Source organism: Argiope bruennichi, chromosome 7, assembly GCF_947563725.1.
Source record: "Argiope bruennichi chromosome 7, qqArgBrue1.1, whole genome shotgun sequence".
Classification (NCBI taxonomy): domain Eukaryota; kingdom Metazoa; phylum Arthropoda; class Arachnida; order Araneae; family Araneidae; genus Argiope; species Argiope bruennichi.
The window spans coordinates 125653249-125672852 of record NC_079157.1 but is presented as its reverse complement, the minus strand read 5'-3'; the positions used below and the strand labels follow the sequence as shown (position 1 = coordinate 125672852).

At 25.8% G+C, this 19604-nt stretch overlaps 1 protein-coding gene across 1 annotated transcript; it reads right to left on the bottom strand.

The window, feature by feature from the left end:
* Positions 1 to 17101, bottom strand: LOC129976380 (blood vessel epicardial substance-like). Its single transcript, XM_056089912.1, has 4 exons — positions 15926 to 17101; positions 10714 to 10816; positions 7863 to 8136; positions 1 to 637 (listed from the first exon to the last, which is right to left on the bottom strand). The coding sequence occupies exons 1-4, from the start codon at positions 16561 to 16563 to the stop codon at positions 567 to 569; spliced, it is 1086 nt and encodes a 361-aa protein (XP_055945887.1). The 5' UTR covers positions 16564 to 17101; the 3' UTR covers positions 1 to 566.
* Between the last annotated feature and the right edge of the window lie 2503 nt (positions 17102 to 19604).

Genomic DNA, 19604 nt, shown 5'->3' with positions numbered 1-19604 from the left:
GATTTCATAAACAAAAAACAACAGGACATTGAATGGAATTTGAAATTTACATAAATTAAAATAAAAAATTATGTTAGCAAAAATAAAGGTCCATTCTTTTCAACTGATTTATCATTCAATGTTCAGCCAAATAAGTTTCTTTGGTTAAGCCTTTTTAAGCCGTTAACTTAACACAATAAAGAAAAAAAAAAAAAAAAAAAAAGGAATATCATAACAAACATTATAACATTGCATAGGAAATAAAAAGTCAAATAAAATATATAAATTTGCATTTAAATAATAATTGCACATTAAATGCTAGCGTTAAAGCTGAAGCAATGACTAAATAATAAAATCAATAAAAAAAATTAATTCAACAAAAATATCAAAATATCTTTCACAAGATAACAAAAAAATATGAGATTCATTAATTTATACAAATAAATAAAAACAAATAAATTTAACACAAGAGCTATGGCAATCCTACATTCTTCTTATTAAGAAAATGCTGGGCTAAATAATACTAATCATGCAAATACTATCAGCAATACAGAAATACAAATGACTAAAAATAATAAAAATGATATTCAAACAGATGTCTCAGGATCTTGCTCTGACTGTGCCTTTTTAGCAAGGTTCCACACATTAGTGTCTCGATCTAAAAATAATTTGAATAATTTTATTAAAATGGAGAGTTGTTGATCACATTACATTAAAGTAAATTATATGTACTGGAATTATATACACAATTAAGAAGTAAATTAATTATGTTTCAAAAATTTCAAAATAAGAAGAATGAAATTCAGAATGAAGTGGAAGAAACAATGCAAAATATTTGAATTTTTAAAATTTTGTACTCAACCTGTATCAGTACAAGATATAAAGTTCTAAAGATTCTGATAAAATAATAATAAAATAAGTAGCCACAATACTAATCCTTCATTATTTTATACTTAAATAAATGCAAAAAATGGGCATCATTCATTAGTTGCCATAAAAAAAAAAGCCTATATAAAAATTGTTCAAACTTTTTTCTAACAAATAGTACCAACAGAACTGTTCCCTAAGTGCATGTAACTGATACAATAAATGAGCACTAATGAATTAACCTGTAATCATTCAACAGATAGCTTTATTGACCACTTTTATTTAAGAACTGTATGTGCAGTATAATTTCTAAAAATGGAAGAGAATAAATCAATTCTATGACTGATCAAAGGGTTTAGTTTAATTTTTTTATATAAATGTCCTATTTTAAAGCAACACTAGGGCTATTTTGACTGGTCAAAGAGAACCACAAATCATATCTTTAGGATGGATGACAATAGGTTATTTCATCATTTCTTGACAGAATTTTTGTTTTTAGGTATTTATCTGCTTGGATTTTTTTTATATATTATTGAATTCTCACAAATCTTTGCAACTACTAATATTGAAGTTTAAATTATATATCCAAAAAAGGCTTCTTTATCAATAAAATCGAAACCAGCCAAGAACAAAAACAAGATTGTACTTGATACAATCTTAAAGAATTTACCTATTAATAAGTTTATTACTCTTTATTTTTTAAAAATGTATAAAAAACCTTACAGCTTACAACAAACACAAAGAATATTTTACTGTGTATTCTCTATATAAGTAATGTATTCACTTATATAGAGAAAGTTGTTAAAATTTCATAAAAGTCAGCTTGATATGTTGTAAGAAATTCATTAAGAGAGTAAATAGCAAAGCAAAACTAATTATTTATATCTACAATCCCCCCCCCCTTCCCTCAATCACTTTGAACAGGAAAAAAAAAATGTAAAGAACATTTTTTTATAAAAATAAATCAATGTTTCTGTATGTATTATTAACTCCCTATTACTTTTGTTTAAAATAATATTCTTTCAAAATGTAAAATTTCCATTTTTAATCAATGTTGATATTATTTTCCTCTGAATCTATCTAAAAAATTCATGATAAAATTAATTGTCGTTAATTATACTTTTCATTATAAATAAGATATACAATTGATTTGAAACGAAGCTTCCAGTGAAAGTTTATTTTATAGAAACACCTATAACAAAATTTCTAAAGTTGATGTAAAATAACAATGTAAAGAAGAAGGTTGTTAAGTTAATAAATTACTAGTCAAAAAAGATAAGCAGCTTTTAATTAGAACATTTAGCTTGTTAACCCCAACTTATGCTGCATACCACTAACCTTCAGCTTACATAGATTTTTTCATATTTTTTTTTTTTAATATTACTTTATTTATTTATTTTTACATTTAGAAAAAGAAGAGCTCTGAATTTTGGAGATATTTTGCATAAAATTAGAATATTGCTAACTAATAATGCTAATTTTAACTGCAATCTTGCAAAAAGTTCAGGATGTGAATGGATTTAGCCTGTCCCAATTTTATAAATAGCAACAATATTTTAAATCCAAAAAAAAAAAAAAAATATTTTGAAATTAAGTAAAATTTAAAAAAAGAGACATGAACAAGACTTGAGACCATCTGCCAAAGGCAATATAAAAATTGGGCAGCTTTTGAAATCAAGTGATTTTTATGCTGAGAAAATACAAGTTTTAATTTGAGCAAACCATTATTTGTATGCTCACATATTGCAGATTACATATGTGTTTGTAGATATAGGTAATAGCAAACATCCAATAATTTTATAATTACTGACAGCAGATGTATCACATTACAGCAAAATCTATGCCTTGCCTCTAATAAGACAGAACAAAGTGTAAATTAAGTCACAAGCCAAGATTGTTCAAATGTGGATCAAACCACTTCAACTTTGACCTTGTGGGCCTTCTGTTATTTTCAATCAAACTTTTAAAGACGATGACTTAAAACAACTAAATATAAAAAGGAAAATTTACCAAAAACATAAATTTTCCTCTTTCTCTCTCTCTCAAAATACACACCAAGAATTGAAGACACATTGGAGGCTTTATATAAATAAAATATTCTGAAAGTGATAAGCAGCATTCAAATGTTTCTTACAAAAATTTAGTTTCTTTTTGGGCAGATCTAGTATCAACATAAAAATATATTAACAGAAATGTAAAATGTACAACCAAGAAGGAAGTCACCAACTTTATTCCATCATCCTTAATTCACAAATCATAAAAAAGGTATCCTTTGGAAGGAATCAAGACTTTCAATAATACTAAAAATTCCATAAGGATCTGTCTGTCTATTCACTGAAATAAGAACAAACTTCAAAACTTCCAATGGCAAAATAATTTTTTTCCCTTCAAATTTCAAAATTACAAAAATTATTTCTGGAAATTAAAATTTTTAAGTCTAGATCTATTTGTTATGAAATCTATTTATATCCTGAAAAATAAAATTCTTATTGAACTGAAAAATTTTTTAATCATGGGAATATAAGAAATTCTAGATATTGTTCCCACATATTTATCAACACTAAAATTATGGCAGTGGTTATTTTGAAATTTCTTTCATATTTTTCTTAAAAACATATGAATATTACACAAATTTATTTTTATTCATTTTAAATAATTATTTTTGCCAATATTACCACGTATACCATTAATTATGGCTACAGATCATCTTAATCTTATCCTAAAAATTGTCATTTTTTACTTTATTTTTATAGTTGTTTTATCTATTTTTTATGCTGATAGATAAATAGGTGCACCTGTTGCAAAGGTATATGTTTGTGTATGTCCAAAAGCAGGAGTGTGTAGGGATGAGAGATGGGGGGAGGGAGTAAATTACCTGTATGGAATTTTTGAGAGCCATTTAATTGCAGATTTATGATATATATCTAATTTTATTTTGAATAATTTCTACATTCAGATCTTATAACCTGTTGGATAGAAGCATTGGCAGAAAATATTCAATGAAAGAAAAGATGCTGAAAGTTTTTGTGATGATAATTCAGGTTCCGAATTCAACTTTAAGAGAAAATTTGTATAGAATGAATGACTGACGAAAACTGGATTTTTTCTAAAACTGCAATAAATGCATCCAATTCCTCTAATGCAAAGCCTATTTATAGCAATTAGTATTTAATACAGCCTACTTAAAGCGAAAATATTTCACAGAAAGGAAAGAAAGAAGGGAGCGAAATTCCGAACAAGTTCACAAATTTATAAAATTTTATGATTTAACCAAATTTGAAGTTCATCACAATGAATCAGATGGCCAGAAAATACTCCATGTGGTCCTGTTCTAAAGTTGGCCAATTCAAAAAAAAAAAAAAAAAAAAAAAAAAAAATCTTGATTTGGCTGTGAAAATGCTAGGATAATTTATAAAGAGACAACTAGATATGCATTTCATCGAAATTCACCCAAACTTTCTAACTGAAAGAAAATTTATATTGAAAGAACTTTTCTTGTAAATGCAAGCAAAGCCAAATAAATGTGTGCAAAATCAATAAAATCTTTGAATATTTTTAAAAATTGTTACATTTGCAGAGTCTGTACAGCTAAAATTAAGAAATCTGTAATTTGTGTAACTTGCCAAACTGAATAATTTAATATATTTATAGAGTTTTTTATAAATTTTTTTCATAATGAAAGACACTGTGAAAATATTTATAAACTTTTGAAAAGTTTAAAAATAACTGGAATGATTTTTTTAAAAACTATTTTGGACCTTTTTATGTTTATGTATTTATTTTAAACATATAACAAGTTTAAAAACATCTAGAATGGGTATTAAATATTTGAGCTATTTTTTAATGCTTAATTATCCTTTGTTTATATATGTTTACTTATTAAACAAGCAAATTGTTGACATAATTTAATAAAAAGGAAACATTTTCTTTTAATTGGAAAACAAGTGGTTAAAATAACTGCTAATAGTAGTTATAGGTATGTGGGAAATACTGTAATGCTAGAGCAAAAATTTTTAACAGTTGAGATAATTTTTAAAAATTAAAGTTTAAAAATTTTCAAAAAGTAAGGCACTTAAATTTAAATGTAAATCAATGGATACGACTATTTTATAAAGACAAAATTTCAGTTCACACTAATGAGTAGCTTTCCTATCATGTTAAACTTTTTATATTGCCTTGATATTAAAGCATTGAAGAATGCATTTACAATTTTTAAAATATTAACAGCTTTTTTTTTTTTTTGTTGTTGTTGTTGGGGGAGAGGGCTTCAAATGTTTCTTAATAAGTCATTCCATGCTGTTGAAATAATAAATAATACATTTTTGTTAGCAATAAGAAATCAAAGTAAAGAAAAAAAATGCTCTTATGCCATGATATTTTATTAATAATCAATAATTTTAAATCTTTTTGAGATTATCTGTCCTTGAGACAAACTAAAATTTCTATTATTCTACTTTTACTAGGCAGTTTTATATAATGTGTCTCATAGAATATAAGCAGTGAATGAAAAAAAGTTTTATTTCCTAACATACATTTTGTAGGATTACAACTCTTTAAATTTACAAATACAGTGATCAAATTATTTTTTTTTATAATTAATAAATAATAAATTCCATATTGTACAGTAAGAAAAGGAGAATTTGCTTTTAAATTTATTGATGTTTGTTTTATGTATTCAATATTTTTCACAAAAATCTCAAAAATTAATCAGCATAATTACAATTATCACATTATATATAATCAGAAACAGAATTTTTTAAAAATTAAATTTGGGTTTCAAAACATTAAATATTTTTAGCATAATAAACAAACATAGTTTTAATTATTTAGATACAATCTTATACTTATTTCATGCACAAGCAAAGAAAATAAATAAATGAAAATAAAAAGAAAAAATAATTGTAAAGATTCATGAAGCATTAATATGCTATATTGTCTCTATTTTTGTCAATATAAAATTATACATATTTTAACTTTATATTTAAATGAGGGCAGAAAGCAAATAAATTAAAAATAATAAATTTCAATATGAATGTTGAAATTTTAAATTTGTAGGAAATAAAATTTTGTAAGAATTTCTTTTGCAAAACAAAAATATTTTACTACAAAAAACAATGTATACATTTTTATAGATTTTATACTTACAGAAAAGATAAGAGATTATAAGGGACTTTTAAACCATTTGTGGGTATTTTTATTTTGATTTCAATTAAATGAACAACTATTCTTTGCAAATAATTTTGTTTAAGCAAATTAAAGCACTGTTCTGATTCTCATCAAAAACTGAATTTCACCCTTTCCATTATTATTCAAGAAATTTCATTATAAATCTATAACATTTGTCTTTTCCTTCCAAAAAAAAAAAATGATGAAATCTCATTTTGACTTCTGAATGAAGATAAAATGCTAGAATTACAACATTTTCTTGTATAATTTAAATATTGCAATAAATAAAATCTGAAAACATGCTGCATTATAAAAATTACTATTTATTTATAGAAAATCAGAATATTTGTCTTAATCTTACATAAGTAACAAAAAAAAAAAAAAAAAAAAAAAACATTTGCATAATTTTAATGTTTCTTTTCAAATGGCATGCATTTAAGTACAAGATTAAAATTAGTGCAAGAGCCATGTAAGAAATAATGTGCAAGAAGAAGTAAGAAATTTTTAAAAATGAATGAAAGATGGAACATAATAAAGAAATTTCAGAAATGATACAAATGTAAAAGTATATACACTGTAGATGTAATAATCACATTTCCATTAAATTAATAAATCGTTCAAAGACAGCAAAATTTCTAATCTAATGCATAAATTATTATTATTAGTTTAAAAAAAAAAAACTAGAAAATTGTGATGATGAAAAATGATATATATTCTAAGCTAAAAATGTGTTCTTGTTAACCAATCACTGATAAAATAGCAGGACATTTATTTAATGATAGAAATCAATAGTTTCAACTACACACTTTTTTTTTATTATTAACAAATTTTAAAAAATCCATCACTATATTTATACCTAATGATATGTCTTAATTTATATCCTAATTAACTTCTTATTTTTTTAATCTTAAATTAATCTATGCTATTTTATTCTAAAATTTTCTCTTATTTCCTAATCCAAATGCCACTTTTTTATTTAATTAATGCCAATATGCATTCTAAAAATTCCTTTTTCTTTGTTTCTCAAAGCATGCAAAAAGGGTTTAAGAGTCCCTTGCACCTATACAGATGTTTCAAAGATACCTAAAATTCCCTTTCCTAAGTTGATACATGTCAAATAAATCCCTATCGGTATCTTGTAATAAAACCAACAAGGGGGGAAAAATTCTGTCACTTTTTGCTCTTGTCTTCTTTCTTTTGTTCTTGTCAGACTAAGTGCCCAGTTTTTATTTCTGTTATGCCTCCAAAAGTAAAGTAATTTGAAGTTTATTCAAAAAGTCTCTTTGGCCATGTAACTGTCAAATATTATGTATATATATAATGACATTTTGAAGTCTAACTTCAGGTTAGACTAGTCAGCAGGTTCTCATGCTCTGATTGAAGGAATAAAAATTCTTAATGCTTAAACCATTCTTTTAAAGATACCTAGATTTTCTTTTCCTAAGACTACACATGTCAAAGAAATTCCTATCAAAATCTCATAGTAAAATGCCCAAACGGGGAAATTTCAGGCACTTTTGCTCTTCCACCATGAGGTAGATTAACGTATCGCTTATCGCTTTTTATCTGTATAAATTATGCCTATTGGGATGGAATAAAATGAAGTTTAAAATTTCAAAAATTTCTTCTATTTGCTCCCCCCCTCCCCCCCATACATATATATATATATATAAGCATAAAACATTTGAAGCAATATTACACAGATATATATATATGTTGGATTTATTTCTATTACTGATTCAAAAACTGTTAAATTGTATAGTAATAAAATTCCAAACTTTTTGGTATCATTCCAATAAGAATAGCCAATAGTGAAAGATAGTGTTAATATTACATAACAATATACATACTTTTTACTTGTCTTGTAAGAAGTACACCTAGTCCAGTTTGGCCCTGCTTATTTTTAGAGAGGAGTTTAGTAGTCTCAGCTACAACATCATCACATACATAAAAGCCTACACCATTGCAGGATGATTCTGACACTAGAAGTAACTTTTTGACAACATCTTTTCCTAAAATATTATCAAATACTGCCTGAAGAAAAATATCATCACTGATGGACAGTTTAAGTTTGTCTCGATGCCAAACCAAAACTCGGCATGCTTCTAAAGCAGTAATGGATACCTAGAACAAAATTTAATTATAAGCTTTTTAATTAAAGTTTTAAATATTGAGTACAAAACAACAGGGAAAGATTTTTAGACTAATAAAAAGAATTGATATTTCCTTAAAAATTATAAAATTGCACCTAATTCAGAATATACATCAATACTGCACTTAATTTATGATATTAGTTGAAAAATAAATATTATACAGTTAATTTTAAATGTTGCATAAGTGATTCGATTTAAACAATTCATCTTGATGATTTTGGTACAAACAATAATTTCAGGAAATATATAAGGATTCAGCTTGTAAATATTAATCTAATTAAAGTCAATTTCTAACAATTGTGAGCATTATTTTGTTACACCAGTAAATTTTCTTATTCCTTATATGTTTTTTTAATGAAATAAAAAAATCTGATGATCCAATATTTTAATAACTCATAATTTTATTTAATTAATTAATAACTCATAATTTTGTTGTATTAAAAACTGATGCAACAATTACAAAAGCCTAATAGTTTAATAATAGAATTTTCCAGTAACTGGAAAATTTCCCAACATTTTTCTTCTTTACTTTTATTACACACACAACAACTTTAAACATCTGACTACATAATTCTAAAAGTTTTCTTTGGGTTTCAGTTAATGCAAAAACAGCTGTTAAATTTATTATCATCAAGAGATAATTAAATCAAGCAAAATCCATACCACCCCCCCCCACCATTCTTTTAAAAGTAATTCACATTTATCTTCAATAATAAAACAACATTTATCAAATTTATCAAGTTCATAGTTCAAATTTACCAAGTTCAAGTTCCCCAACATAATCTACAAAATGTTAAATTCTATTCAATGATTCTTTAGATTGATAAGATCTATACTCTATGAAAAAATTCACCTCTCTTTCTCCAACACACTCCATTAATACAGATATATTAAAGAAATAAAATAAGTAAAGAAAATGGTAAATCTTAGAAAAATAATATGAACTTATTTCAAAATAGAGTCTTTTGAATGTCATTGAGTAGAAAAAATTGTGCAGTGTAGGAGGGGAAGAAAAAAAGAGCAAGAACAGGCCTAGCAGACTAATCCAAATCCAATATTAGTATCTCCCCATGATATGCAAAAAAAACTTTGCTTTCTAAACATATACACAATTTAGATTCCTAATCGATTTTCATAGAACCTTTTTTCATTGTTGAACTAAGACACCTAAAGCAATACAATTATAAGATTATGAAAATTGCAAATTTTCCCCACATACCCAAATCTAATAATAATACATTGTAATTACCTACATTAAAAAAAATGTTAGGTATAAAGGATTTTGACACAGAAAATTAATTGTACTATATATTCTCATTAAGAATATTTGTCAATAACAGTGAATCCATTATTTTGATCATTTTATAAGAGTATTTTTTTCCCCCTAAGCAGTAGAAATATAATAATTATCTCCAACATGAAGGATGATTTAAACACTGATGTCATGTTAATTTTTCTTTTTTATAGGGAAGTAATAAAAGCTCTTTCTTAAAAGAAAGGTTTTTCTTCACTGTGGGTCACAATCCATACTAATGCCCAATCTTTCAAAATTCAAATATTGAAACATATCACTTTAATACAATATACAACTCTATTTTCAACAGGAAACATTCTGAAGATTTTTTTTAAAAAATTCTTTTATTCCTCCCAATTTCCATTTGTGATTTTATAATACCTTTATTTAACAATCACCAAGTTAGAAACATTAGCAAATTTTAATATATCCACATTCTAAAGTTCCTTTATGGGTTTTTTAAAAAATTAAATTATAATATAACATGTATACAGGAAATAGAATAACCCAAATAAAATCTTTTGAACTTAAGCTTTTACAAAAGAGACATGATTCTACAGTGGTCGATAACAAAAAGATATCCTATGTTTGAAAAAGAAATACGAATTAGAATATGCTAAACACAAATTGCTGTAGACAATGCAATGTGTGTTTCATCTTATAATTTGAAGCTAATCTTTCTAACAGGTGGATTTTTATATGTTGGCTTTATCAATTTAGTGAAAAGGGATGCTTTGCTAAGGCAGAGGTTTTTTCAGCTAAAAAAACAGATTTGATAATGTAACTTCCAAACAAAATTTGCAGCAAACAGACAGAAATAATAGGATATACTCTCCAAGCAACCAATTATTTTGATGAAATACAATTCAATTATGAGAAAAAACATTTAAAAACAGTTGAATCATTTTTTTTTTACAGGCAATTAAGTCTTTGCATCTAAAAGATAGTCTGCCTATGCAATTTTAAGGTATTATCTAAGGGACATAAAAATACAAATATCTGGCAATTCTACACATCTGCTGTTAGAATTGTAACATTGGAAGCAGAAAAGATAAATTCAGCTATTTGGAGGGTTAAAATTATTAATCAGATAATTACATGAGAATTTGAGATTTCTTTGATTAAAGTTAATAGGACATGCTAAAGGTCAGTTGTCCTTATGCTGTCATATTATTTGACACCTTTTAAGAATAATAAATATTAACTTTTAAAAAATAAATCTTTAAAGACATTTAATAAAATGAAAAAAATTACTTGATAAGCATCATTTGTACACACACCAAACCATTCAGGAGAATCTAAGAACTGTTTGCTATCCACAATATGTAGAGCATGCCCATTTTGAGATACAACAAGCCTAAAAAAACATAGTTTTAATTTTATGATTATTTATGAAACTAAATCATTAATGATTTGGAAGGAAGCAATAAATATTAATGATCTATAAAATTTTAAAATGCAATTCAGCAGTAAAGAAAATATTTAGAGTAAGTTTCAAATAAGAAATAACAGCAGTATTTAATTAAAAAGCTAGTTTAATCCATAAGAAAATTTAGCTAATTTGAACTGAAATTTTTGATACTAAAAATGTACAAAAATCTATTGCCAACAAAAATTAATTTTATTTTAAACAATTCACAGAAATACAGTAATTCTAACAAGTACAAATACATAGTGATAAGTATAAGTTAACTAGCTGCTGTTTGCAATCAACTTGTTCCAAAATTAGTATTAATTCATTTCACTAGTAAATTGGCATTTAGCTTTAATAATAGAATATTCCACAAATTTCCTAGAAAAGTTAATGCCAAAGAAAAAATAATTAATGTTAAGTATATTTTTACAAGTTTCTGGCAGATATGAAAATAACAATGTCATATCTAAGATTTTGCCAATATTTGATTTATGAAAGGGGAGAAAAAAAAGGATTTATCAATATAATGTAAAATGAGACTACCCTCAGCAGTAGCCTCAGTATTACATCATTTCCATAATTACTCTGTTCAGTTTTTTACTGTAGTTCTTTACTTGAAGCTTTTTTCTTATCTTTTTACCCACCTCTTCAGAATAACAGAGCAAGGAATGATTAATAAAAGTGTCTACCAATAACTTTGGATATTTTTAACTTTACCATCCAGATATGATATTTCCACTTTGTTTCTTTCGTTTTCTACACAATATTTGCAAGGATTTCTATAAAACCATGTAGTCACATTTTTACTTTAAAAAAGTTTTAAGTTTATTAAATCAAGCATTTTGTTATCTCATATGATTGTTATAGAAGTATAATAAAAGAAATGTTTACTTTTCACAGAAAGACTTTTATTAAATTTTCAATGTAATAAAAGAAAGTAATTTAAGATTTTTTATTAAAATTTTGAAATTAGAAAAAAAGAAAGCAGTTATTATTGTTGGATTCTATAGAAATAATTGTTAAAAAAAAACTTTATTTCCATTCATAAAAAAATGTTGCAATAATTAAATTATTTACCTCTCTGCTTTGTAGATTTTATTCTATATATTAAAAAAAATAGACAAAGAAATACACTTGAAAAAAACAACTACTCGGCTATTTAGGAGCATACTATAACACTTATATATAAAATGCATTATGTCATATCAGTATTTTACCATCTGCAAAACATCTTTAAAAGTTTAAGTTAAAAGGATACAAAGAATTTTTTTTTTTTTTTTTTTTTTTTTTTTTTTTTGTCATTGAAGAAGAATTTAGAAGAATTAAGTTCCAATTGAATTTTCTGCTAGACTGACTTCTAGATAATGCTAAGTTTGCAATGAAATACATTATAATGAAACCAATTAAGAAAAAGAGAACTGAAGGCGAAAAAAAAAAAAAAAAAAACACAAAAAACCACTGCTTTATTACTTGGAATTATTTTCAATTCAATTTAAAAATGCATTATTGTCTAATCTCTTATAGTTATAAAGAGTTTTTCTCAATATATTTACTTTGGTAACTATTGCTTTTTAAAAAAATTTTATTTCAAAAGCAATGATTTTCTAACAAAGGATGGGCACTAGGTTGAAAATTGAGCTTGGGATGAGATTTAGTATAATGGTAGTATACATTTTGAATATTCATTCTTAAAAATTAATGTACAATAGCCAGCCAATTTCAAGAAAATGGGCCTCGAACTTTCAGCATAGCTTATATACTAATAAAGTGCAGCTGTTACCAAGACCCAAGTAGTATAGTGGATAAAGCGATGGCATAGCACTCACAAAAACAGAGTCTTGTCCTTGCTTTTTTCCCCCATTTGTTTTACTTTTAAATTACTCCCAATTGATTTAACAATTTACAAAGAGTTTTAATTAATATGTTTTTTTATTTTCTGTGCGAAAATAAATATTCATTTCCCTAATTCTTGGATTATTATTAAATTCTTAGAAAAAAATAATTATAAACAGTAAAGCATTATTTCTAAAACATTCAGAATTACCTAAATTAACAATTTAAAGATGGTTTCAATTAATATGATATTCTTTTCTGTAAGAAAAATAAATTTATTTTCTCTTCATACTTAAATTATAATTTTTTAAAAAAAAATTAAAGATAATGAAAGCATTTTTCTTTAAAAAAATTTATTTGAATAAAATTACAGACAGTTTTAATTAATATTCAACTATTTTATCAATCAAAAATAAATATTCTGAAAATAAATTTCTCTCAAAAATAAATGTTCCTTCACCTAATTTTCGAATCATAATTTTAATTTTAAGCAAAAAATAAATAAAAATATAACTTAAATGATAATAAATATTAAAAAAATTACATCATAAAAATATTTTATTAATTTTTTATTACAAATAATAATTATTGTAAAAACTTTTGAAACAAGATAGATGTATTTTGAGGTCTTGCACAATTGATAAATAATAGTCATTCATAAGAGAAATTTTAAAAGAATGAATTAGAGAACAGATTTCAATTACCTTTAAAAAATTTTCTTTAAAAAATCCAGCAGTGTACAAAGCATACCATTATAATGTTCCTAAAAGATTTGAACCAACTGTCTTTATATTCCATAATTTAACACCTGCTTCCTACTTTTTCTTTAATACTGAGAATGTTTGCTGAAATAATTGTATAAATTTCAGCAACTCTCTTTAATTACTGATATAAATATAGCTTCCTTGAGTTATAACAAATAATTTATCTGATTAAAATTCAAAGAATTTCTTTTAAAAAATAGTATAAATAGTAAATATAAAATAGTAAAAAGTTATAATTTAAGTATGACAAAAAAAATTGATTTTTCTATACAAAAATTAGTATATTAACTGAAGCCAATTTAAGTAATTTTGAATGTTTAAAAAAACATTCATATTTAATTATATTTCTTCTAAAAATTAAATTATAATCCAAGAATCGGAGAAATAAATATTTATTTTCGCATAAAAATTTTAAAAAAATATTAATTAAAACTATTTGTAAATTGTTAAGTTAATTTGAAGTAATTTCAAAATAAAAACAAATAAAAAAAAAAAAGGAAAAGAATACCAGCCAGGACCGAACTTGGGTCTTGTGAATACTATGCCATTGCTTTATTCACTACACTACTCTGATCTGGGCAATGGCTGCACTTTATTAGCATATACACTATGCTGAAAGTTTGAGAACCATTTTCTTGAAATTGCCTGCCTATTGCATTTTAATATGTTTTAGAATGAACATTCTAAATGCATATCACCATTATACTAAATCTCATTCCGAACTCAATTTTCAACATCGCACCAATCTTCTGCAAGTCCTAATGCCTCACAATAATATTGGCATCAAGTTTAATATTTAATAGCTCAAATAATATCAATTATGTCAATTAAAAAATGAAGATGCTTCTAAATGAGTTAAATAATTTAGATCAACAAAATTTTAATTAAAACTTGTTTTTAGCTAAAATCACATAATTTAAAAATGAATACCTATGAAGTCCTAGATTTGCAGTATTTACTTATTCTTACAAATTTGAAGAACATGTCAAATTTCAATCTCTAAGCAGCATTATTTTTGAAGATATTTTTATGCTCATATGAATATTTGTGTTAATTTTTTGATATAATTATTTACTTCATCTGGATAGGGGTAAACTTCAATCCTATAAGCAATGTTAATTCAGTTAACTAATGATTTTTCATTTTACTTAATTAATGAATTACTTAATAGTTTTGAAAAACTGTTACATCTTCTGCATGCTCACTGTTAATTAAAATAAAGAAAAATTATACAGAACTTATGTATTGACTGCATAAATATTAAGTGTCTAATCAACAAGACATATTACGAAAAACATTTTCATAGCAACCAGTAATTAATTATCAGAGATTTCATGTTTTTCTTACTATATTTATCATTGATATGCAGTTAAGTTTAAAGTTCATCAATAGCATGCGATGAAGCCAAAATATTGTCAATGGCCTGAGGCTAACGCACAAGTACCAATGATGTTTATTTAACTAACAAACCCTAAAAAAGAGGATATTATATTCACCATATTTTTTTCTTTTTTTATTCCAAAAATTTTCTTTCTAAAATGAGTCTTCATTAGAGGAAAAAAAATAACAAAAGTAAGTATAGAACTTAAGACTGCATAATTTATAATTCAAATTCATTATTCATACTAAAGTTTGATGTATGGAGAAATTGGTATGCTTTAATTAGCATAACAACCAAAATATATATAAACTTTGATGTGTTTCTGTTAAAGAATTTTAGTGCTCACCAAGCTGAAATGCCAACTTTATTCTGTTTAGATGCCAACATGCATTATTGTAAGAACCATCTACAACTATTTGTAGTTTTTATTTAAGATTCAGTTGACAGAACAGCATACCAATTTCATTTCACTAAACATCTCAAGTGTAATGCAAGACAAAAAAAAAAAAAAAACAAGAAACATTCAGCATAGCCACTCTCATTAATGCAAAGCTTTTGCACATAATAATTGATGCTAAAGAGTTGATACAGAAAAACAAAATCCATACTGAAATTATGATATTTTTTTAATATTGAAGAGAACCTTCAGTACTTTTTCAAGTAAAAAAAAAATGACACTGCTTTATCTGTTTACATTAAGTCAATAATTAAAAGATAATTAACATTCTTCATAAGTTTGAAGATTTAACAGCAGATTTACATCTTAAAAGCATACTTTGTTTCATGATTACTATATACACGATTAACATATAGTAGTAACAATAATAGCTACCATTAAACATTTTAACATGTGATGTCTTTTTCTAACTTAAGCAACCGTATATACCAATCATAAGGAACTTGAAGTTTTGTAAATTAAGAGTATATTTAGAATTATCTTGGTGGTTGTTACGTTAATGGAAAGTTCTAATAATTTTTTCTATAAAGTAAAATGTTACTTTCTGAACACTTAATTAAAAAAGAAAACTATAAGCTTTGCATCAAGAGAAAAAAAAATTATAAAAGAATATTTACCTTCCGGTAAGTACAAGAGATAAACGATCCACTTTTGTAACATTTTCCACACAATATGGTTCACGAGGTTTCAAGCATTTAATTTCTCTCATACAGCTAATAGCTCTTCTGAACTGATGACGTGATACTTGCAAGGGTTTGAAGAGATCTTTATAAACTTCTTCAAGCTCTTTACTTAACTTAACCGGCCTCAGCATATACAAAAGTATTGCAACATGAATAAAATTTATTAAAGTGAATACTGTATTCCAAATGAATGTATCCAAGGCACATAATACTATCCATCCCCAAATGGCAAAAAATATAGAACCAATCATTAAGCATGTTCTCAAGTAAAGTAAACCATAGATTCCAACTGGTGCCAAATAGGATAAAAATAAACAAGCATTTGCAATTTGAAATAAAATGTGATTGGGTGGCAACCACTGACCAAGGCAATGTATCCAAAAATCATTTGAGACACTGGAATTTGAAAGAGGCGTTTCCAACACAGTTAAGGTTACATTTTCCATGTGGCTAGATACATTTAAAAAGGCTGTTTTTTCTGAATTTTGAGAGATGTTGTGAAAGATAGTATTCACATTGGATAGAAAATTATCCTGAGAATAATCAGATTCGTGAGGATCATTTATATACATAATGCATATTTATTACAGCATTTAAAAAATTCAAATCATAATTCAAAGTAGAAATTGTTTTTTTAATGAATTTGGAACATAAAATGGAAAAGGTGAAAATTTTGCTTCACAAGAATTTTATGTATATAAAAAACAAATCTATAATAAGACATATAAAGAGCATTAAATTACATTCCAAGGTCAAAAATTTCAAACGGCTCATATTTCATGATATACGACACCGATGCTGGAAAGAATAAATAAGAACATATTTAATTATTTCACACAAAATCACCTATTTCGGAAAATAAAAAGATATCATTCTGCGCAATTTGTTTCTGACACTTCCATTCAAAAACAATGGGTATGACAGTATAGCATTTCAGGAAATAAAATAAATATTCATAGTATTTCACGACAGGAAAAAAAGCATAATGGCGTCAAAGTTAAACAATATATAATTTCTCTCTGTTTTATTTGATATTCAGAAGTGTCTACAAATATTTTCAAAGAAACGAAGTTAGCTTTCGGAACAGTACTTTATTTATTTATAGTTTACTTCACTTCTTTCCACATATCCGTTACTCGTGAGTGTTTATTATTATTTTTTTTTTATGTTAAAAGCCGTGGCTCTGCCATTAACATCTTATATTTATTTAATTTAGAGTGAATTCCCACATTATAATCTACCAGATCACCAACTTTTCCCCTCCTTATTTTTGCAAGGAACATAACATATTCTTTGCTCACAACGATATAAGTGGCGCAGTGAGGATAAATAGCACTAAGGGCATGGTGGTAGGGATGTACATAAGTATCACCAGTCGGCGAAAATTGACGCCGTTTATCTATATAATGGGGTCAATTCATGTGACGTAAAAGTCACATGTCATGAACTTCTGCGCATGACATTTAAGTTTCATCCACACCGCTTTCGTCGATTAGTCTGCCATTAACGTTCTCCGCCAAGTACGAAGAGGATTTTTTTTTTTTTTTTTTTGGAAATTCTGAAGATTCGATTATCAGTGTCACATCCTGAAAATGATGGCATAGTCAAGAGATTTCACAGAACGATTTTAAATCATCTTTCTGTGCTTGCTTCCAAGAATTGAACCAATTAAAGTACCATTTGCCACTTTTTCCTGGCTAATAGCAACGCGGCTCATGAAGTGACAGGATGGGTGCTACCAGAGATACTTTTGGGTCCAATGCTGCTATTGCCGGTCGATATTCTTTTGGATGGCAAAGTAACGTGCCTTCCTCTCCGAATTAATACATGAAGAATGCAAAACCATATATGCGGTTACTAGATAGCGAATCAATCTGCTCAGCACGCATGAAGACATACTACGTTGTTAAAGCAACATATCACTATTTTTAGAGGGCGTGAAGTCTGGAGATGGAGATTCGAACCCGTAGTTCTAAAAGAACTGGAAAGAATTTCAAGAAAGTGAACGATGTTGTTTAGAGAAGTCAGATCTAACATCAAGTCAATAATTATAGATATTAATCGCCTACATTCTACTTCAGTTAATTAAAAGAAGATATGCTGATAACTTCCTGTGGATTAACTAATTGGATAAACAGTTAAGTTTATCCAATTAGTTAATGCAAATAAATAAAAAGTATAATTATTTGCACAGAAGTTTCCCAGGGAACAAAAACCTTCTGATAATTAAGAAAGACGGATCAGTTCCTTTCTGTACATCATCATATTTGATATAAATTACCTACACATTATATTAAGTTCTATAAAGGAACTGATAAAAACAGTCGCGACTAGAATCAAAATTGCTCCTCTAATGATTTCTACAAATTAAAATGAAATTATTGATTCATAAGTGGCATCGATTTAAAAAAAGCTATCTATGCCTGTCTTTTACATTTCATAATTTGAAATTGTAAACATAATTTATTCAATATATACTAATTTGAGTTTCATGTTCTTTCCTCTGAGCAAACTGAAAATATTAAAGTCTCAATATTTATAAAAGTAATTACATAAGAAAAAAATATATATAAAGCTAAGCTATATGGTTCGATTTCAATAAACACTGGTTTCTGAAATTTAAGAAAATCACATAAAAGGACCATAACTAACAAAGTTACCTGCAGAATTTAATGAAATTGGCCTACAGTAAGGCATAAAATAACAGGAAATTAAATTGCAGAATTAAAAAAAAATTATTAATGTTTATATCAACTGTTTTCTTTTTTGAAAAATATATTGATCAGATTGAATCTTTAATTTTTAAAAAAAATATTGGTAGAATTTTTGATTATATGCTTTGAATTTCTAAAATATGTAATTAACATCTTCCATACAATTAAAAAATTATTGTATTTAAACTATATCATTACCTTATTCTTGTTTATAAAATTTACTGTATTGTATGTTTTTGTTTTATTTTATGATATTCATTCAATGTAATTTTTATCAATGTATCTTTGTCAATCTCGAGGGTCTGATCAACGAAATCTATAAAAAAAGTAAACAAAAATAAGATGGGAAATAAACTAACAGCAAAGAGAAATGCAGATCGAGGCAGTATAGATCCTTGTGTGCACAATCGATTAATTTTAAAAATAACGAGTGACTCTTTTTTCGTGGTCTAAAAGGGACGTTAATGTTAAAATTAAAATTTTTAGGCTACTTACGGTTCCAGTAACTTAAAAAAAAAAATTGCGATATATCGATAAATATTTTTTGCAGTACTGTTATTATTAAGGATTGCAATACCGGACCAAAATTTCAATACCGGTATTCGGTATTTTTTAAATCTTAATACCGGGATAACGGTTTTAATACCGGTATTAGAAATTTTAGAAAAAGAAAGAAAACACAGGTGTTTTTTGTTTTATTTGCCAGTTTTGTTAGAGAGTGTAAATATCACAAAAAATAATTTATAACTTATAAATTATAACAATATATAATCACAAAAAAGTAAAGAAATATCTTATTTATTTAAATCACAAAAAAGTGTAAATATCGCACTATTCAGTCTGTGATACTATTACAAATTTTTGAAATGTGATCTTAAAAAACATAATTGTACTGTCAT

Excerpts from the sequence above, each read along its gene's own strand:
- LOC129976380 (XM_056089912.1), bottom strand. The coding sequence starts at position 16,563 with ATGTATATAAATGATCCTCACGAATCTGATTATTCTCAGGATAATTTT. Across the intron at positions 8,137-10,713 it reads GTACAAATGATGCTTATCAA|GTATCCATTACTGCTTTAGA; the intron begins GTAATTTTTTTC and ends ATTTTGTTCTAG. Across the intron at positions 638-7,862 it reads TCTTACAAGACAAGTAAAAA|ATCGAGACACTAATGTGTGG; the intron begins GTATGTATATTG and ends AATTATTTTTAG.